At 45.8% G+C, this 16603-nt stretch overlaps 1 protein-coding gene across 1 annotated transcript in view; it reads left to right on the top strand.

Moving 5' to 3' along the window:
* SMC3 (structural maintenance of chromosomes 3) overlaps positions 1 to 16603 on the top strand; it is a 118549-nt gene that overhangs the window by 27839 nt on the left and 74107 nt on the right. Inside the window, exon 15 of the mRNA XM_089578350.1 lies at positions 4346 to 4509. Within this exon, the coding sequence (XP_089434476.1) occupies positions 4346 to 4509 (164 nt within the window). The remainder of the gene's footprint in view (positions 1 to 4345; positions 4510 to 16603) is intronic.

The following is a 16603-nucleotide window of genomic DNA, read 5'->3' as shown; positions in this document are numbered from 1 at the left end:
TCACCTTTGATGGAGCGCTAGTGGCAGTGGTCTTGTGCAGCTGCTCCATCAACACGGGGAATCGGCGGGCCCCCACCCACCACCACTCCCCGTGCGCGGCTGCTGACCCCCACCCCCTTCAGGATGAGGAGAGTGCGGGAAGCTCACTCTGACGCCGGTAGACTGGCCATGGAGCTGCCTCTTCCCGCATGCTCCTCCCTCTCTCGGTCTGCCCACCGTCTGCTCCAGGAAACAGACTCTTCACCTTGGCATTCGTCGCAAGCACACTGTCCGCTGTCCCTGCTACCGACGCTCGAGAGCCATCAGTGCTGCAAGGAAAAAAAACAACAAAGAAACGGAGAAGGGATGCAACAGCTAGTCAAGTGCTTTCGTACATCCTACTCAGCTTAACTGCGCTAAAACCCTACCACTTTGTTTTTTGCTTTTGGTCAGTTTATTCGAAAACCCGCTTAATTTTATTATTTTTCGCTGTCCCAGTAACTTCGGATTAATGAGGTTTTACTGTATTAAAAGGCAGGACAGGTGCTAGGCTTGACTTCCGGAGGGACCAGGTGGTGCATCATAGAAAGCGTGAATAATCTTATCATAGAAAGCGTGAATAATCTTGCTCTGCACTGAGTTGGCATATGAAAGTGGTGAAAATACAGGGCCCAGTGTATCGGTATGCTTTCCATTAAGTGTCAACAAGTCCCTCGGGAAGGTACATCTGGAGCCTGACTTGCCCTTATATGTGTTCTTCCTCTTTTTATTACTAGCTCTAAAAAATCGTGTTTTCAAGTGCTCATAACAGTCTAGTTCAGCTGTGTGCACTCTGTGCATGCAGTTTTTTTTTTAATTGAAAATTGGTTTTTGAGTAAAGGAAGTAATTGCCTTACATCTCGGTGGGCACCTGAACCACGCCGTAAGGGAAGGGAGGAAAGTGGGAGTGAAAGAAGGAAGGGAGAAAGAGATGCCGTAGTGTCGGGAGTAATTTCGACCACCTGGAGATCTTTAATGTGCACTGGCGTTTTGCCTCCATTGAAACGCGGCCGTCACGGTCGGATTCGAACCCGGGTACTCTGGCTCAGTGGCCGATGTGCAGCCGTGCGCATAAAGATGCCATGCGGCACACGACTACTTGCGACGGTTTTGCCGATGGCTCGGATTCCGTGCATGCGAACTGTGGTCGTTGGTGCAAGGTGGCTTTCGGCTTTTTTGAATTGCTTTGCTGACGAAGATTTAACGGAACGTTCATTTCAGCGTGAAGCTATCGTGTCTACAGAAACTGGTGAAATGAACATTTTTTGAAAAGCGCTGGTTAGTACCTAGGCACTTTTTCTGAAGCTTAATGTGGAGCACATTAGGCCTAGTGACACCGAGCAAGCGGTGCGCAGCGATCCGCTGTCGCCCGGCGTGCCGGTGGGTGGCACGTCGTTGCAAGAAGCCTGCCGCCGTCTAAGGTGCACTCTGTAGTCTCACTTTTGTGCCGCAGGCGAGCATTGTGATAATGTTTTATTTTATTTATTTATTTATTTATTTTCTGTCTGGTGCACCCAGGCACTGACCTAGTACAGGCGCTGCATGTGACGGTGGTTCTAGGTGGAAACTCAGCTGAACAACACTCCGCTGGTTTGTTTGTACTGCGTGTCGCAAAATGTCGTCGAAAAATCTGAGCAGCCACACATCGTCTAAGGCATTGGTTTTGAGGTGCATGTGACCACTACTCAACACTCAGTGACGTGAGTGCACGCATGCCTAGTCCATGCCGAAATGCCTCCAGGCAGCACAGTCTCAGTATGGGGTCTCGGAGGATGAAAGCGATGCATTTAAAATGCATGCGGAAAAACTATTACTTCTGACAGCAAATGTAATGAGTGCGTTTATTACACAAACGTCCATTGTCTGATATTTTCGGAATTGCAAGAAAACCGTGCCATGGTGCCGGTTTTGAAACGGTGAAAGACTGAACCTGTCCGATTTTTCCAGTCCAAGCTCTGTTCTGGCCCGATTTCATGACAACAAAGCTCCCGCTTCAACGGAATTTTTCATGGGTCCCATGAATTTCGGTTTGACTGAACTATATTAAGTTCACTTCGGGAGTGCGAGAACAGCTTAGGATGGTTCCAGTGTGCATTTGCTTCCTAATGCCACAGAATTTCACTGTAAAAAAATTTTGTTTGTGTGCATGTAGGAATTTACTGTTCGTTTATGAACTGAGTTTTGCACAGCACAAACCAGTATTGATTAATCGCTCGCTGCAGGTGGTGTAGTAACATTATACAGTAGAACCCCGCTGTTATGTTTTTCACAGGACTGCAAAAAAAAAACAAAGAAAAACAACGTACTAGCTGTCAAACATAGCAGCCGGGAAGCGTGCATTAAAACAGTACATTGTTGCCTGCCATTTCTATCTGTTTTTGTTTTACTCCGGGTAAGAAGAAATGCTCTCGTGATCGTTTGCATGCACAGACAGTCTCAAGTGTTCGGCAGTAACTGTTCATCTGCCTGGTGTGGTGGAAGGGAGGCAGCAGCGAACAGGGCGAGTGCATGAAGTGGGTAAAGTTTGGGCAGACGTGCGCGCTTCTACACTATTCTCGCGGCGGCCGTTTTGACCGACGGAATCCTCATCTTTTGCAGCCTGCAGGCAACAATGAAAACACAGATGGCAGAATCATGCCTCGGAGCCAACCCTCGCGGTGTTTGCTGTGGCATAGTTTTGTTTTCGCACCTTCGGTCGTTCGCGCTCGCACCGCAGTGGTGAACTGCACCGACAGCCGCAACAAGATTCACACCATCTGTAAGTTTGCCCGGCGTCGGCGTTGAGTGCAACGCACTAGAATCCGCCGAACATGGTGGCAGCCAAACACCAATGGATTCTAGAGTTTTGCTTTGGCCCCGTCGCCGTTCTGCGCGTGCTAAATGTAGGCTGTCAAAATGCCGGCACGAAGCGACATTCGCGACATAGCATGCGGGAAAGTTGCCACAGCTGCGATGTAATAGATGAGTTTGTATTGCATGGGTTTCTGTGGGAGGCTGTACGGGTCTGGCTCACAAAAATGTAGCAGCTGGGAAAATGCCGCACCTGGGAAAACAGCACTCGGTAATGTAATAACAGCGGGCTTCCACTGTATTTGGTTTGTAGGGGTGTGTAAATATTCGAAATTGGAAATGGTTGACAAACAGTATTTCATATTTGATTTGATTTGCGCCTTTCTTTTGCTGTTTGAAGAATTTGAACTTCCTTAACATTCAAAAGTTACAAAATTTGTTCATCTGAAGGTGCTTTCGAACGGTGCTCACTAATTACAGCATCTTGCTCTTGTCACACCAGTTACCTTGTTTTTCCCTCATAGCAATTGGCTGCATCTTATAAGCCACAGGTGACAAGGGCAAATCGGACACAGAAACAAAAGCTCCAAGCCAACCTGCAGAACTGTATCTTGTACAATGCTGTCCATGCTGTTTTGCAGTGTAGTTTCATAGTTTACACCTTCAGTTGTGTGTGCTTGCCTCACTTTGGTGACGAAACTTGTAAGATAAGGGCGCAGATCATTCAAGTGCTGGTGGGGTGCTGAGAAGAAAAAAACTGATTCTTTTTGAAAACTGTATTGGGCTTACAGTGTGACGAACCTGACATACAAGGTCTAAGCAGAGCTGTGTCATGTTGAGAATGCCATGTATGGAGCAGCATTCCCTGGCTGGCATTTTGTCTTTGGGGAGCCCAGAAGGGATAGTCCTGTTCGCATTGTAGCCCATGCTACCAATCTTCATTGTGTGAACTGTTTTGCTGTGTTTCTCCGGCAATGTTTTGTGCCATGCTCCGCCGTTAGGTACCTTTGTTGTCACTCGGATAAAAGAAGATATCTAGTCATACGAGCCACCAACTATGTAATGCTAGAAATGCCCATTTTTTATGCCTGAACTGTGACAATAGGGGATATTCAAAATTCCGCAAGTGCGCTTTCCCACATAACTATGTTGCCCCAAACAAGATGGCCGACTTCGCTGTAAAGAAACTAGTACGTGGCCTACAGGACAGGCGCTAAAGGTGTGGATAGAATGTAAGAAACGTATTTTGGAAGAATCAAACAAAAAACCAGTCTTTCTTACTTTGTTTCAGCTGGAAACACATGGTCCGCCATCTTGTTGGGGGCAGCATTGTTATGCGGGAAAGCGCACTTGCGGAATTTTGAATATCCCCTATTGAAGGAGCATTGAGCAGCATAAAATGATTCATGTAAACATTCACTAAGCTCCTTTATCATGTATGTGTCAGGTCAAATTGTCACATGATCTGGTGGAATGTGTTTCGGTATGTTAGGCATCTATTTGAGAAGTTTTTGAGCAAGTTCTTTTTTTTCTGCAGGCAACCCTGAATGGTCGAGACAGTGTACGAAAGGTACTGCAAACATTTCGGGAGAAAGGTGGCACTTATGAGCACATCGCTAACAGCTACTATGGAATGCTGATAGAAAACTTTGATTGTGAGAAGACTATCTATACTGCTGTTGAAGTGACTTCTGGAAACAAGTGAGTGTCTCTTATGCACTGATAGCCTTACCACCACTGATAAAGTGATGGCAAGTGCCTTGTGGCACTGATAAAAGTTTTTCTGGTAATTGTGCTGGTTATTTTTGTCAGGTAGTCTACAAATAAGTTAATAAAGGAATGCAAGTTCTACCTCCTGTTAAGCTCAACAAACTGCTAAGGGTACAAAAGAAAGGGATTGGGCTCATCGCTACAGCTAATTACATGGCTGATACAGATTGTTCTTTTTCTGCAGTACGAGTCCTCATTTGGGTTCCTTGTACCCGATGCTTTTTCTGACGCCCGTCCACGAAGTGACTTCAAATTGTGTTTTGTGTTTAGACGATTGGTTTGTGATGCTTTAAACTGCGATATTGTTTGCCCAGCCAGTTTCTGTTGCCTCTCCACGAAGTGACTTCAAGTTGTTTCTTGTTGAGCTGATTACTTTGTACCGCCGAGCCCACTTATAATGGCCTCAGTTATAATGAATGCTCGCTTATTACGAATGTGAGGGCCGTGCTACCATCAGAGTGTGTGTGTGTGTGTGTGTGTGTGTGCGTGTGCGTGCGTGCGTGTGTGTGTTGGACACTTGGCCCTGCAGCTGAAAACCACTGCTGCTTGCAAGAGCCGAGAGCGACAAGCATCTCCTAGCCTTTGTGTCCCCCCCCCCCCCTTCCTATGGAAATACATACCGTATTTACCCAATTCCAACGCGCACCTTTTTTCGGGGAAAATACGTCTCAAAATCGCATGCGCGTTGGATTCGAGTGCAAACCGAAACTGCCCCATAGCTGCCCATTGTCATCGCCATTATACGATGTGGGAGCTCACTAACTGCTGGAAACATGGGAGCACGTTTGCTCGTCGTTTTCTGCGTCGCAGGAGCCGTTTTCAACCGGTGTGGCGCTTGTCATTGGTCGCGTGCTCAGCGACCACGGACCGCGTTCACGGCGACGGTATCCCGTGCACTGCCGCGGGCGGACGCCTCATCACTGCCGTTGCACGATCAAGATACGCGGATCGAAGAATATGTTGATGAAACAACGGTTGTCGGAAACGCGTCATTTCGGCGGTAAAGTTCCAAAAACGATGAGACTCCTTTCTGTTTTGCGGCCGACTCTCTGACAGAGATTACATCGTCCGCAGGCGGGGCACGCCGCGCCGCTGACGAGGTCGTGCATCATGCCGATCTCACAGATAACAGCGCTCCCGCGCCCGTTTTTACAGTCGAAGATCTTTATCTTTCGCTCAGACGCACTGACGAAGTCATCGATGCTCCGCAAGAAGCATCGCCGTTGCCGCAGTTACGCCTAGCAGCAGACGAACCTCCCGTAACCGGAGCTCTCCGCTTGCGCTTGGGGCGTCTTCCTTTATACTGATGCTTTGTCAGGAAATTGCGTGAGCGAAAATCTCGTTTCTCAGTCACATCCATAGCGGAGATAGGAGAAAAACCCGGGCAGAAGCGTTGGTTCACGTCTCGGTGGCGGCAGAACGAAGAAAGAGCGTCTGCGCCCGACCGTGCGGTGGAATGCTCGTAGCCAATGGAACGGCTCCGATCGTACCACGTGATTTGAAGGGCCAGTCGCGACGCTCGACTCGGGCGGGAAACGATCTTTTTTTTCGTATTTTTATCAAGAATGCGCCGCTGCCGAAGTGGCTTCTCGTAGACGATGGGTAGGCCTACTTCCCCGCGAATATTCAAGAGCGGGCGACGCCGTGGAGCGAAATGCCGCGTTCCCGAAATTCGGTCAAATTCGCACTTTCGCGAGCCACCGCGAGTGCTTTAATTGTATTTTTTACTAACTTCCCATTGATTATCGGCTTTGATTTTTTTACACATAAAAGAAGAGGCTTGGGGGAATACAAAACGCAAGAAAATACAAAATCGACTTTATCGAAAGAAATCGCGGTTTTTTCACCCGCATCTCCCCTTAAAATATAAAAACGGTTGCAAATTATTTTCATTCGTGGAAGTCACATGCACGTTAGAAGCGGGGCTTGTAGTTTTTTTTTTTTTTTTTTATTACCAATATCGGGCGCGCGTTAGAATCGGGGCTTGAAAATTTTTTTTTTTTTTGGTGCCGTAAATTGGGTGCGCGTTGGAATCGGGGGCGCGTTGGAATTGGGTAAATACGGTAATGCGCAACGTAACAGATAAGAAATATGCAACGTGTGGAATGCTGACGAAACTTTTTATGTGATGCAGCTGTCAAAAATGCATGCCTTGAAAGGTGAAACTGAGTGCTGGTGGAAAATGCAGTAAACTTCACATTAGCAGCCATCTGTGCAGAAGCATGGTCGCTGTTATCGGGAAGACTCGCAAGGTGCAATGCTTTGGAAGCTACATTCTAGTATGCTGCATGCACGATACAAGGGCCTGAATGATGCTTGACTTTTTTTTTTTATTCGATGGAGAGGCATGGAGATGACAAGTGACTTGTTCACAGAGTGGCTTGTGGAGTTCGACCTTGACATAGCAAAAAAAAAAAAAAAAGGAAGGACGACTCTCTTCTGCCACCGAACACAACGCACAATAACAGCCATTTGACATGGGCATAATTCACGTGCTCAAGGTGTTGTCCTGTCGGGGGGGTGTCACCAGTGCATACTGATAGCAATTGACTGGCCAGGTGCTGCGACGTCTTGGTTCCAATTTCTCTGCTTCCTGCTGTGGATTGATAAGGTCCTGTAGATAAAACTGACTGAGGAGTGCATCAAGGAGTGCTTACGTCAGGCAGCGTTTAGGGACTCAGGAACGATGGAGGACGCTGTCGAACACCATGTTATCAGACGTGTGTGGATTTGTGGCAGTGTGTCATCAGTGTACGGCTGGCCCGAGCTGACGTCACGTGGGATGATTTCGTTGGTGCGGATGAGGGTGTCGACACCAGAAAGCCATGCAGTGACAAAATTGTAGTGTGCAAAGTATGAGCACTCTCACACTGCCAGGAATCTGATGAGGCCAATGACAAGGAGGTCGACCTACAACCTGCTACCAAGAGCATTTCCACAGCGGTTAGTGATGTCATGTCTCTAAACCAGCTTTTGTTGGTAGTAAGGGCATCGGCGAGGAGCATGTGACTATGCTGGAGAGCTTGGAAAGTGCTGTAATGGGGTCTTGTTTGAATAAGCAGATGTACATAAAGGACTTACACTGTCAGACTTCGTATTATTGGCTACAGAATGGGAAGTCAACTTACCACAATCCTTGGGTACAGTGAATCCATTCCGTGCGAACGTCAGGTTTGTTATAAATGGGCTCGACTTTATTTACTCATTGCTTTGTGCTATGGTACTTTCTTTTTTTTTTTTTTTTGCTGCCACATTGGGCAACGGAATTTTCTGAAATTGTGTGTTGTGTGTGGCTGTCCATCAGTTGTCTCTGCTCTGTCTTTTCAAACCGAGTTTTGAATTTTCGGGCATTTTGCTGTGCACTTGTGGGAGTTTGTCATGTTTATATAATTGTGTTTTGATAATTTTTACGTGACAGCATATACAGCTCGTTCGGTCGAAAAGCCGTTGGCATAGTAGTAGTCGGCACCATGTGTCAGCAGTAATTGGGGGCTGCGTAAGAACAATCGTGTCGTGCGAACCGTTCGCCGCAGAATGTTCCGGATAGTGTCATATGATTCAATGTTTCGTGTAGCATAAACTTACTAGTTAAGTTAGAGCCTAGCTCACGACAGGGATTCGACCCGGTCACCTATAATCAGGGGCTGCGTAAAAAAAATCTTATCATGCGCGATTTGGGTTTCCACTAAGTTGAGTGAGACTGTTACTGCGTCATTTCCTTTTCCAAAAAACCAATTTTCGATTTGTCCAATGGGCAAAGTGTCGCGCTGAACGGGTGATGGTGTTCCGTGGACTCCCTGGCAGCTCTTTAACACGCTGTTGCGTTCCACTCTTAAGGGGGGAGGCTACCCTTGAGCATCAACTTTTTTATTTCTTGAGATATCTGGACGAAATTTTCAGAGTAAGCTTGTAGCACAAACATTTGAAGAACTACCAAATTTCATGGAGCTGTGCCCTCTAGTTCTCAAGTTATAGGAGTATATCAGGGTAGTTTACATGGGTTCCTTGGGACATGCCTGGAGAATTTGCAAAATGTGCTGGCACTTTGAAATTCAGCACAGTCATTCCTGGATAGGTACCCCAGGGCAAGACAAGGCCCTTTTTGTAAATTTCTTTGCTGAAAAATTTTAGCAGAGCCCTGAATTCAGTGTTACTTATTAGACCTTCATTAACCAAATTTTAATTGTTTATTACAAATTCCAGAGACAATATCTTAAAAAAACGGGCTTGTCTTGCCCTCAGAAATTTATTCAGGTATGGTGCAAAAGAAACCCTATGAAATTCTGATAAGTGGTTCCCAAGATATGGCTTTCCCTAGCAGCCACGCCAGGCAAAATATTGATTCTGAGAAAATGGCCTTAGAAGATTGAGAGAACACCAACTTTTTTGTTTCTTGAGATATCTTGATGAAATTTTCAGGGTAGGCTCACAGCATAAACACCTGAAGAATTACTAAGTTTCACAGAGTTGTGCCCTCTGGTTCTGAAGTTACAGGAGTATATTGAGGTGGTTTACAAGGGTTCTTTGGGACAGGCCAGGAGAATATGCAGAATGTGTTGGCACTATGAAGTTAATTTATGATAATTCCTGAATAGGCACCTCAGGCAACAAGGCCCTTCGAAAATTCTTTGGTAAAAAATTTTAGCACATCACTGAATTTAATTACTACTTAGACATGCACTAATTAATCAAATTTTATTTATCAACAATTCCAAACACAATATTTCAATAAATTGGCTTTTCTTGCCCCCCAAAATTTATTTACCTATAGGGTAAAAAGACCACACAGAAATCCGTTGAGTGGTTTGAGATATGCTGGGGTGAGCAGCCATACAAGGAAAAAAATTAAAAATTCAGAGAAAATGACCCTCAAAAGTTGTGACATTTCCAGGTCTAAAACGATCCCGCTGAATAGCTGGAGCTGTCTCTGTGCTTTCTTTTTTTTTTTGCCGCCTCTGAGTTGTCACTTCATTCTGTTCCTCAGCCTTGCCCATGCGCAGGGCATCTTTCTCCGCCGCTGACCGACCCGTACATATCTAGAACGCTGGACGCGTCGATGCAGTCGTCGGCAGCGCGCTTCGCCATGCGGATGGACCTCATAGAATGCGTCCGTGCACCAAACGCGTGTCGCGTCTTGAATTTCGTTGTAGGCATCTTGACCGACCGCGCAACGATCAACAAGCTACACGACACTGTTCAAAGGGCACGGCGACAGACTGTAAAGACGGCGATCGCGAAAATGGCGAAAGGCGAACACACCGCACAAAGGAGAGCGAGCAGCCGGAGCAGACGACGCGCAGGGAGCAGCCAGCGGAGACCATCGCGTCAGCGCGCGCAGCAGCCAATAGCAGCCGCCCGTTCCCCCGCGTTCTCGAGGAGCGCGCGCTTGTTCCAGTCGTAGCCTCGGATTTCGGACGCGGGAAACTCGAAAGCAGCCGCGAGGCCCCCAATCAAAAGCTAGCCACGCCTCGAGCACGCTGCCGCCGTCGCCGCCGCCGGCAGCAAAGAAAAGCGCAAGAATTCACGAACAAAACAAGACCAAAATGGCGGCGCTCGGTTCAGCGTGTGAGGAATGGCGCGTGCGCGAAGTTGGGCATTTTCGGCGCTTGCTCGCGGCTCAGGGGCCGCCGTGGCTTGTTATATTTCTAATTTTCAATATTTTTAAGGCGAATTAGGCATTGATAATTACAGAAAAGGTAGTTTATAACATATACAAATGGAATATATACTTTTCCAAAAATTGACTTTTTCGCGATTTTTCGGTTTTCAAAGGTAGCGTCCCCCCTTAAAGGAGAAGCTTAAGTGTCCTCCAATTTTTTTGATCATCACAGTCAGATTGTTCAATGAGGCAGGCTACACAGGAAGCTATGGAAACTTAGAGAAGAATTTGTGCCAGCTTCGAAAGTGCATTAGCAGTGGCTGTAGTGGCTGTGGAATGGTGTAGTTGGTTTCTTGTGTCTCTAGCGTAGAGTGCGTAGAGTAAGCTCAATAAAAGAATAGAAAAAAATTGTGTGATGAGAAGAGAGCAGCCAGTCTTGTTTAGGAGCTGGAAGAAAAGCAAAGGTTATCTTAAATATTGAAAGCAAATATGTGTTCGGAATGTACAGTAGACACCTTCCCATTAAGGCAAGCTCGCTTAATATGAACCCTTGGTTAAGGTGAACAGTGGAGGCCGTTTGTTTGGTTTCTCATCAAGTTTGTGCAAAAAAAAAAATCACTTAAGATGAACACTTCGCACGCACTAATTGGTTAAGATGAACTGAGGTGAACTTTCACAGCAGACTGCACCCCACCCGTGCAGCTTTACTTGACTGTCCAGGCAGCACTTCAGCAGAAAGAAAGAAAATAACAAAAATGAAATCTTTTCGGCGCCACCGACGCATGGAGACCCGATCACGTCGGCGGCGGAAATGCGATTCTGCAAAGAAAAAGCAGCCAATGCCTTTTCCCAGTGGTGATCACACAATAGTGTCTTCATGCCAGTGCTACTGACCTCCGTGACTTTGCTGGCCACCAACCGACTACGCAGTATGCATATCCATTGCTCATGATGTGCTTGTGCTCCGTGTCCTTGCCGTGTCCTGAAATCTCCTACCATGCCGTACACCTTCACTTCATGGTGTGCGTTGTTTCTTTTAGTGTGCGCTGTGTTTGCCGTGTAGGTAGTATGGCTATTCGGCCAACAACTCGGAAAAAGCCGCTTGAGCTTCATGTGAAGGTTGAAGTTTTGACCGAAGTGCACCAGCTTGCTTTCAAAGACTGACATAGCACGCAATTTTGGCATCGCAAAAATTACTGTGAGCGGTAATATGAAAGATGAAGCACGGATTACTAGGGCTAGGCGCCACACTGCTCCTCCATGGCATCGAATTCATTGTCTTTTCCCTCTTGACTACACCGAATCCGTAGGCAAGGACTTGTGTAGGCCATGCAGAAAATACAGGGTACAGTGAAACCTCGATAACAATGAACTTCGCGAGACTGCTAAGAATCGTTCACTACATTGAAATATCATAATGATGAAAGACTTGGAAATCAAAGCTAGTACAGTAAAAACTCGTTAAATTCAAACTGTATGGGACTGGTAGAAAGGTACGAATTATCAAATGACCATGAAAAACTGTCACAAACTGCTTGCAACGCAGTAAATTTATTGGGTGAAAGACTGGGCAGTGGTTACCTGATTTTGAGATGAGAAACAGTGCAGCAATGAATATTTTTCACGTTTCCATTAATGCTTTATTCTTGCTTTATTCCATTAATGCTTTAATGCTGTTTGGAACATTGAAGTAGAGCTGCTCCAAAATTATAAGAGCTTCTCACATCCTTCAGTGTTGTGGAGCTCTTTTGCTACCGCATCATAAGGGGCACCATCTGGGTATGCGGAGGCTGCACTGCACAAACAGCATGTGACGAGCGCACAGCTTCGGAGCACTGGAAGTATGTAACCATGTGGATGGAAGCATGGGCATCAAGGCACCCTAAAGAAAACAGCTAACACTGCAGGTTGGCGCGAAGCTCACAAAAGCGAAACCAAAACTGAGCTGTCAGACTGTGTTTGGATATGGGACCATTGGTTGGTCGCGAGCACCAGCAGAACTCGTAGTGCAGCACTTGTCTCAGCAGCATGTGAAACTTGGCGGCACAGCTGAACACTGCCATAGCGGAAACACGACGGCAGTAAGGTGCTGTCGCACCACCACACCCTTCAGTCGCACCACCACACCCTAAAAAAAAAAAAAATGTGGTCGAAGCCACGTGGTTTGCAATTTCTTCAGCAGTGCTGCACCCAGCTTCCGGTGTGAGACTGATGATGATGGCAGTTATCAGCAGACGACGCACGCCGCAAATTGAGCATCTCGGTAGTGTTTTCGGCGCGGTTAATCCGGGGCAAGTTTGCATTAATGAGGTGCTTTCACTGTGGGTGACCTAATAAGTTAAGCACTTTATTCTGAAATGTTCGATATTTTGAAATTCGAAGTAGTGAAATATTTTTATATTGAAAATATAGACATTCTGGTGGGAATATTTGAGAAGTTCGTAAATGTGAAAAAATGTTAATGTTAGGTTTGTAGTAACGTGAGTTCAGGTGTAGTTGCTCTGCGGTTTGAGCTATGGGGACAAGGTCACAAGAAGCCATATTGCTTTTTGTGAAAATGGTCTCGTGGTTGTCCTATTGCACTGCTACTATTGAAATGGATGTCCGAATGAACATAGGGTACCTTGTTTTTATAACAGCATGAAAGAAGCTCTGGCAGCATAGCGAGTAGTGATGACGCAGTCATTTGGAAAATTTCCTGCACATATCTTGAACTTAAAGGTGCAGCGAAGAGGAATCTGAACTCGTCTTTTTGCCGCGGGAACTCGATCTACACGTTCCGAGCATTCTTAGAAACTACGACTTATTGCCCTGTGTGGCCGATTTCCCTAATTAAATGGAATTAACATCCGGCTCCCACCATTATTTTTTGAATTCTCCCTGTACGGTGGGCGGAGTCGACCGACGCGTGGAGTGCCTTTCAGCCAGCTCCGCGGAGGCTTTGCTTTCGCTTTATTTTGTTTCTTTTAGGTTTCCGTGAACAAATAGTTTCATTTGCAGATAATATAGCCACAAAATAAGCCCGCAGAAATAAAAATACGTGCAGACTATTTGCTACTACGGATTACTACGTATTACTCCGCCGATGGCAGAGCGGCAAGCCGCCACGGGACTGGGTGAAAGGCACTCCACGCGTTGGTCGACTCTGCCCACCGTGCGGGGAGAATTAAAAAAAAAAAAAGCGGGAGCCGAACGTTAATTAGATTTAATTAGGGAAGTCGACCACACAGGGCAATAAATCGAGGTTTCTAAGAATGCTCAGAACGAGTAGATCGAGTTCCCTCGGCAAAAAGACGAGTTCAGATTCCTCTTCAGTGCACCTTTAAGCTGTCTGTCACTCTTGTGATAGCATACGTAATGTTTTTGCACATGACCACCTCCCATGTGAACCGATTAAAGCAGCATGAAAATTTGTAAGCACAATTTTAACAAAATGCCAAATCTTGAAAGGGCTCTGAAAGGGGCTGTATAAAGTTGCGGTATGCCTGGGATGTTAAAGGGTGCCGCTTCACAAATATTCTCCAGCAAGAATTTTTTTTTTGATGTGCTTTGTAGAAGCTGAGTCATCTGTAGTCGAATTTTGAATTTCTGAGTCTTAGTGCCCTTCCCGCTGCTCTCGTCACTTTGTGCACGCTGAAAGGCCGGTGCTCTTGTGCCAGCTCCACTGCTGGGTCAGGAGCTTCCTGACCAGCCTGACGACGCCTGGGAGAGTAACCAATAGCCATCTCTGAACTGGTATACGTAGGAGCGTGCGAGCACAAAAAAGTCACCGGAAGGGGCTCACCACGTTTTGCATGTGGTTGTCTGTTCTCAGCTGCGTGTAGAATTGTATTATTTGGCTCAACATTTCATGACAACACAATGCAGTGATTGAGTGAGTTGGTGTACCTTTCTCATAAAGTGTTTCAGAGCCCCTTCAGGACCTCTCTTGGGCACTGCTGTTGTGATGAGGAGATAAAATCGCTGCTGTAATAGCTTTGCTGATTGCATGTTGAAATGCGACAGCATTTATGGGCCATTATAGCCTCTGCTTATAGTGTGGTGAAACTGATATTCGAAGGCTAAGCATACTACGTCTCGTCAAGATCACTATGCCTCAGGTGCTGTTTCCGCATTTGGAGCAATACCATTTGGGGTCATGAGGGAGTGTGGAAGGGTTCGTTTTGCTTAGGTGCTCTCTTGCATTATGACCCAAGCTGCCCTCTATCTATTTTACGAGTCATCTTGTGTTTCATAGCAATGTGCCGTGCCATGACTCTCAGTAGCAAGTTTCACCATACTCTACCAGCGAGGGGATAGCAGCCATATCAGCCACTGTCAGAAAATATGCCTTTTCTGTGTATGAACTGTGACAAGCATCTGTACTTACAGAGCATGTTGGGCTGTTTACGGTGTTTCATGATATCATTCAGTCAATCCCTTGTCATGTGAGCATTGTCATGCTGTCATAACTTTTCCTTTATGTTTTGTATGAACTGTTCCTGTGCTACACGATTCCCTCTTCCCCATTATGTTATGATAGGCGTTAAAGATATGACAATGGCTGATCAGGAGGGGTAAAATATTTGTGTGCAGTAAGTTTTTCTTTTTTTCTGTGTCACGGAAATGCCCTTTTTTTTAATTTATGCTATCCGTGTTGTTGTTGACCAATTTTAAAATACTTGATTCTGCTTGAAACAAGTTTTTTTATTCTAGTCTGTTTCAAAATCAAACTTTTATATTCACACACTACTTTTGGAAACATCAGGTGCTTGATTAAAAAAAAAAAAAAGTGGTTAGCCACCGTTGTTAAAGAGCTGGAAGAAAAGAAACAATAGTTAATTTAAAAGTGACTGCTTGAAGCTAGGCTTCATTCAGAAAAAAAAAAAAAGCTCTTGAGCAGAAAGAGCGAATCTGTTTTTAGTGCAGCATTTTTAGTTCAATTAAATTGTTTTTGTGGTGAATGGTTCATGTATACTGTCATATATACTGTAAATCACCAGCCAGACTGTGCTCTTGCACACTTCCAGTGGTCAGGGACTGAAATAGTCTGGGAAAACACGGAAACGTCGGGAAACTGGAAAAGACTTGCTTGCTAGACACCCTGATGGTGGTTGGGGATTTGCATGAAGAGTGACACATCTCGATATGCATCCTTTGTCAGCAGCTTGTAGCCCTGGTGGTTTGCTTCCAAGCCTTGTATTGGGGCTCTGGTAGCATTCGCGGAAGTCCTGCCCTTTGGAGGGGGCAGGACCAGAGATCTTCTGCCCTTAAGGAGATTTTGATCACTTGCGAGGTCGAATTTCGATGGAGGCAAAATTCTAGAGGGCCGTGTACTGTGCGATGTCAGTGCACATTAAAGAACCCCAGGTGGTCGAAATTACACGGTGCACTCCGCTATGTGGCGTCCCTCATAGCCCGAGTCGCTTTGGGACGTTAAACCTCTGTAAACCAAACCGTAAACCGAGGTTTTGATCACTAAGGATGCATTACAAGCCGCACGGTGTGGTTCAGGAGCTAAACTCTGGGCTACAAACGTTTGACTGAGGGGGTGCCTTGAGTTATTCTGCTTTAAAAAGAGTTGTTAAACTTGTTCTGGTGGCTTTGCTTACTTCTTGGCCACAAAATATTTGCACACTTTTTTTATGCTTATATGCAATAGAACGCCTTTAAATAGAGAAGCACTGGAGAGGAGTTTTTTATGAGAATTCTCTTCTAAGCAGGGTTTCGTGTTCTCATTACTTACTGATCTCTCGCTTTGTGTTCTAACCGTATGACTTGGAGTTTTACAAAAAAAAGCCTATGGCTTGTTACACAAGTTTATGAGCTGAAAAACTAGCTGTTTACTTACCTTCTGTACTGTTAGTATACATGAATCCGCCTAATGCCTTATACTGCACTTAAGCTGTACGATCTGCACAGCTGTACAAGCTGTGCAATCTGTGTTTTCACTAATTTTCCGCAGAAAAGTAGTACAACTAGCCCGTGGTAACTTGTAGTCTAAACAGAGAACTATTTCAAATTAAATATAGTTACAAGATGGGCAAAGTACAGAAATTTTTTTTAGTTTACTGACCTTGACTTGCAAGAATTTAAGCCTTCTTTCTGTCCAGCGTTATTTTGCAGATCAAACTCTATTACAAAAACTGGGAATGTAATTATAATAATACAAGGAGTCCCATGCAACAGTACTGCAGCGCACGAAACTCTGCCAACAAAGATTGCTACTTCTTTGAGCGTGCGTGACCGCATTGATGAGGCGGCTTATTCCCGCTTGTCCCCAGGTTAGCACGCCCGTACCGCAGGTCTCTAAGGTCTCCACTGTGAAATCGCTGAGCTTCAAGCCAGAAGCAGAGGCAGGGCATGTTGGCTATCAGTGTTGCGCTGAAATCGCACCTGCTGCAAAGCAGGGGCAAGGCTCACACATTGTGGTGTGCTCTTGGTTCA

This window comes from Amblyomma mixtum, chromosome 3 (genome assembly GCF_055824585.1).
Source record: "Amblyomma mixtum isolate Tamu chromosome 3, ASM5582458v1, whole genome shotgun sequence".
In the NCBI taxonomy this organism is placed as follows: Eukaryota; Metazoa; Arthropoda; class Arachnida; order Ixodida; family Ixodidae; genus Amblyomma; species Amblyomma mixtum.
The sequence above is the reverse complement of the archived record's forward strand: the minus strand, read 5'-3'. Positions and strand labels throughout refer to the sequence as shown.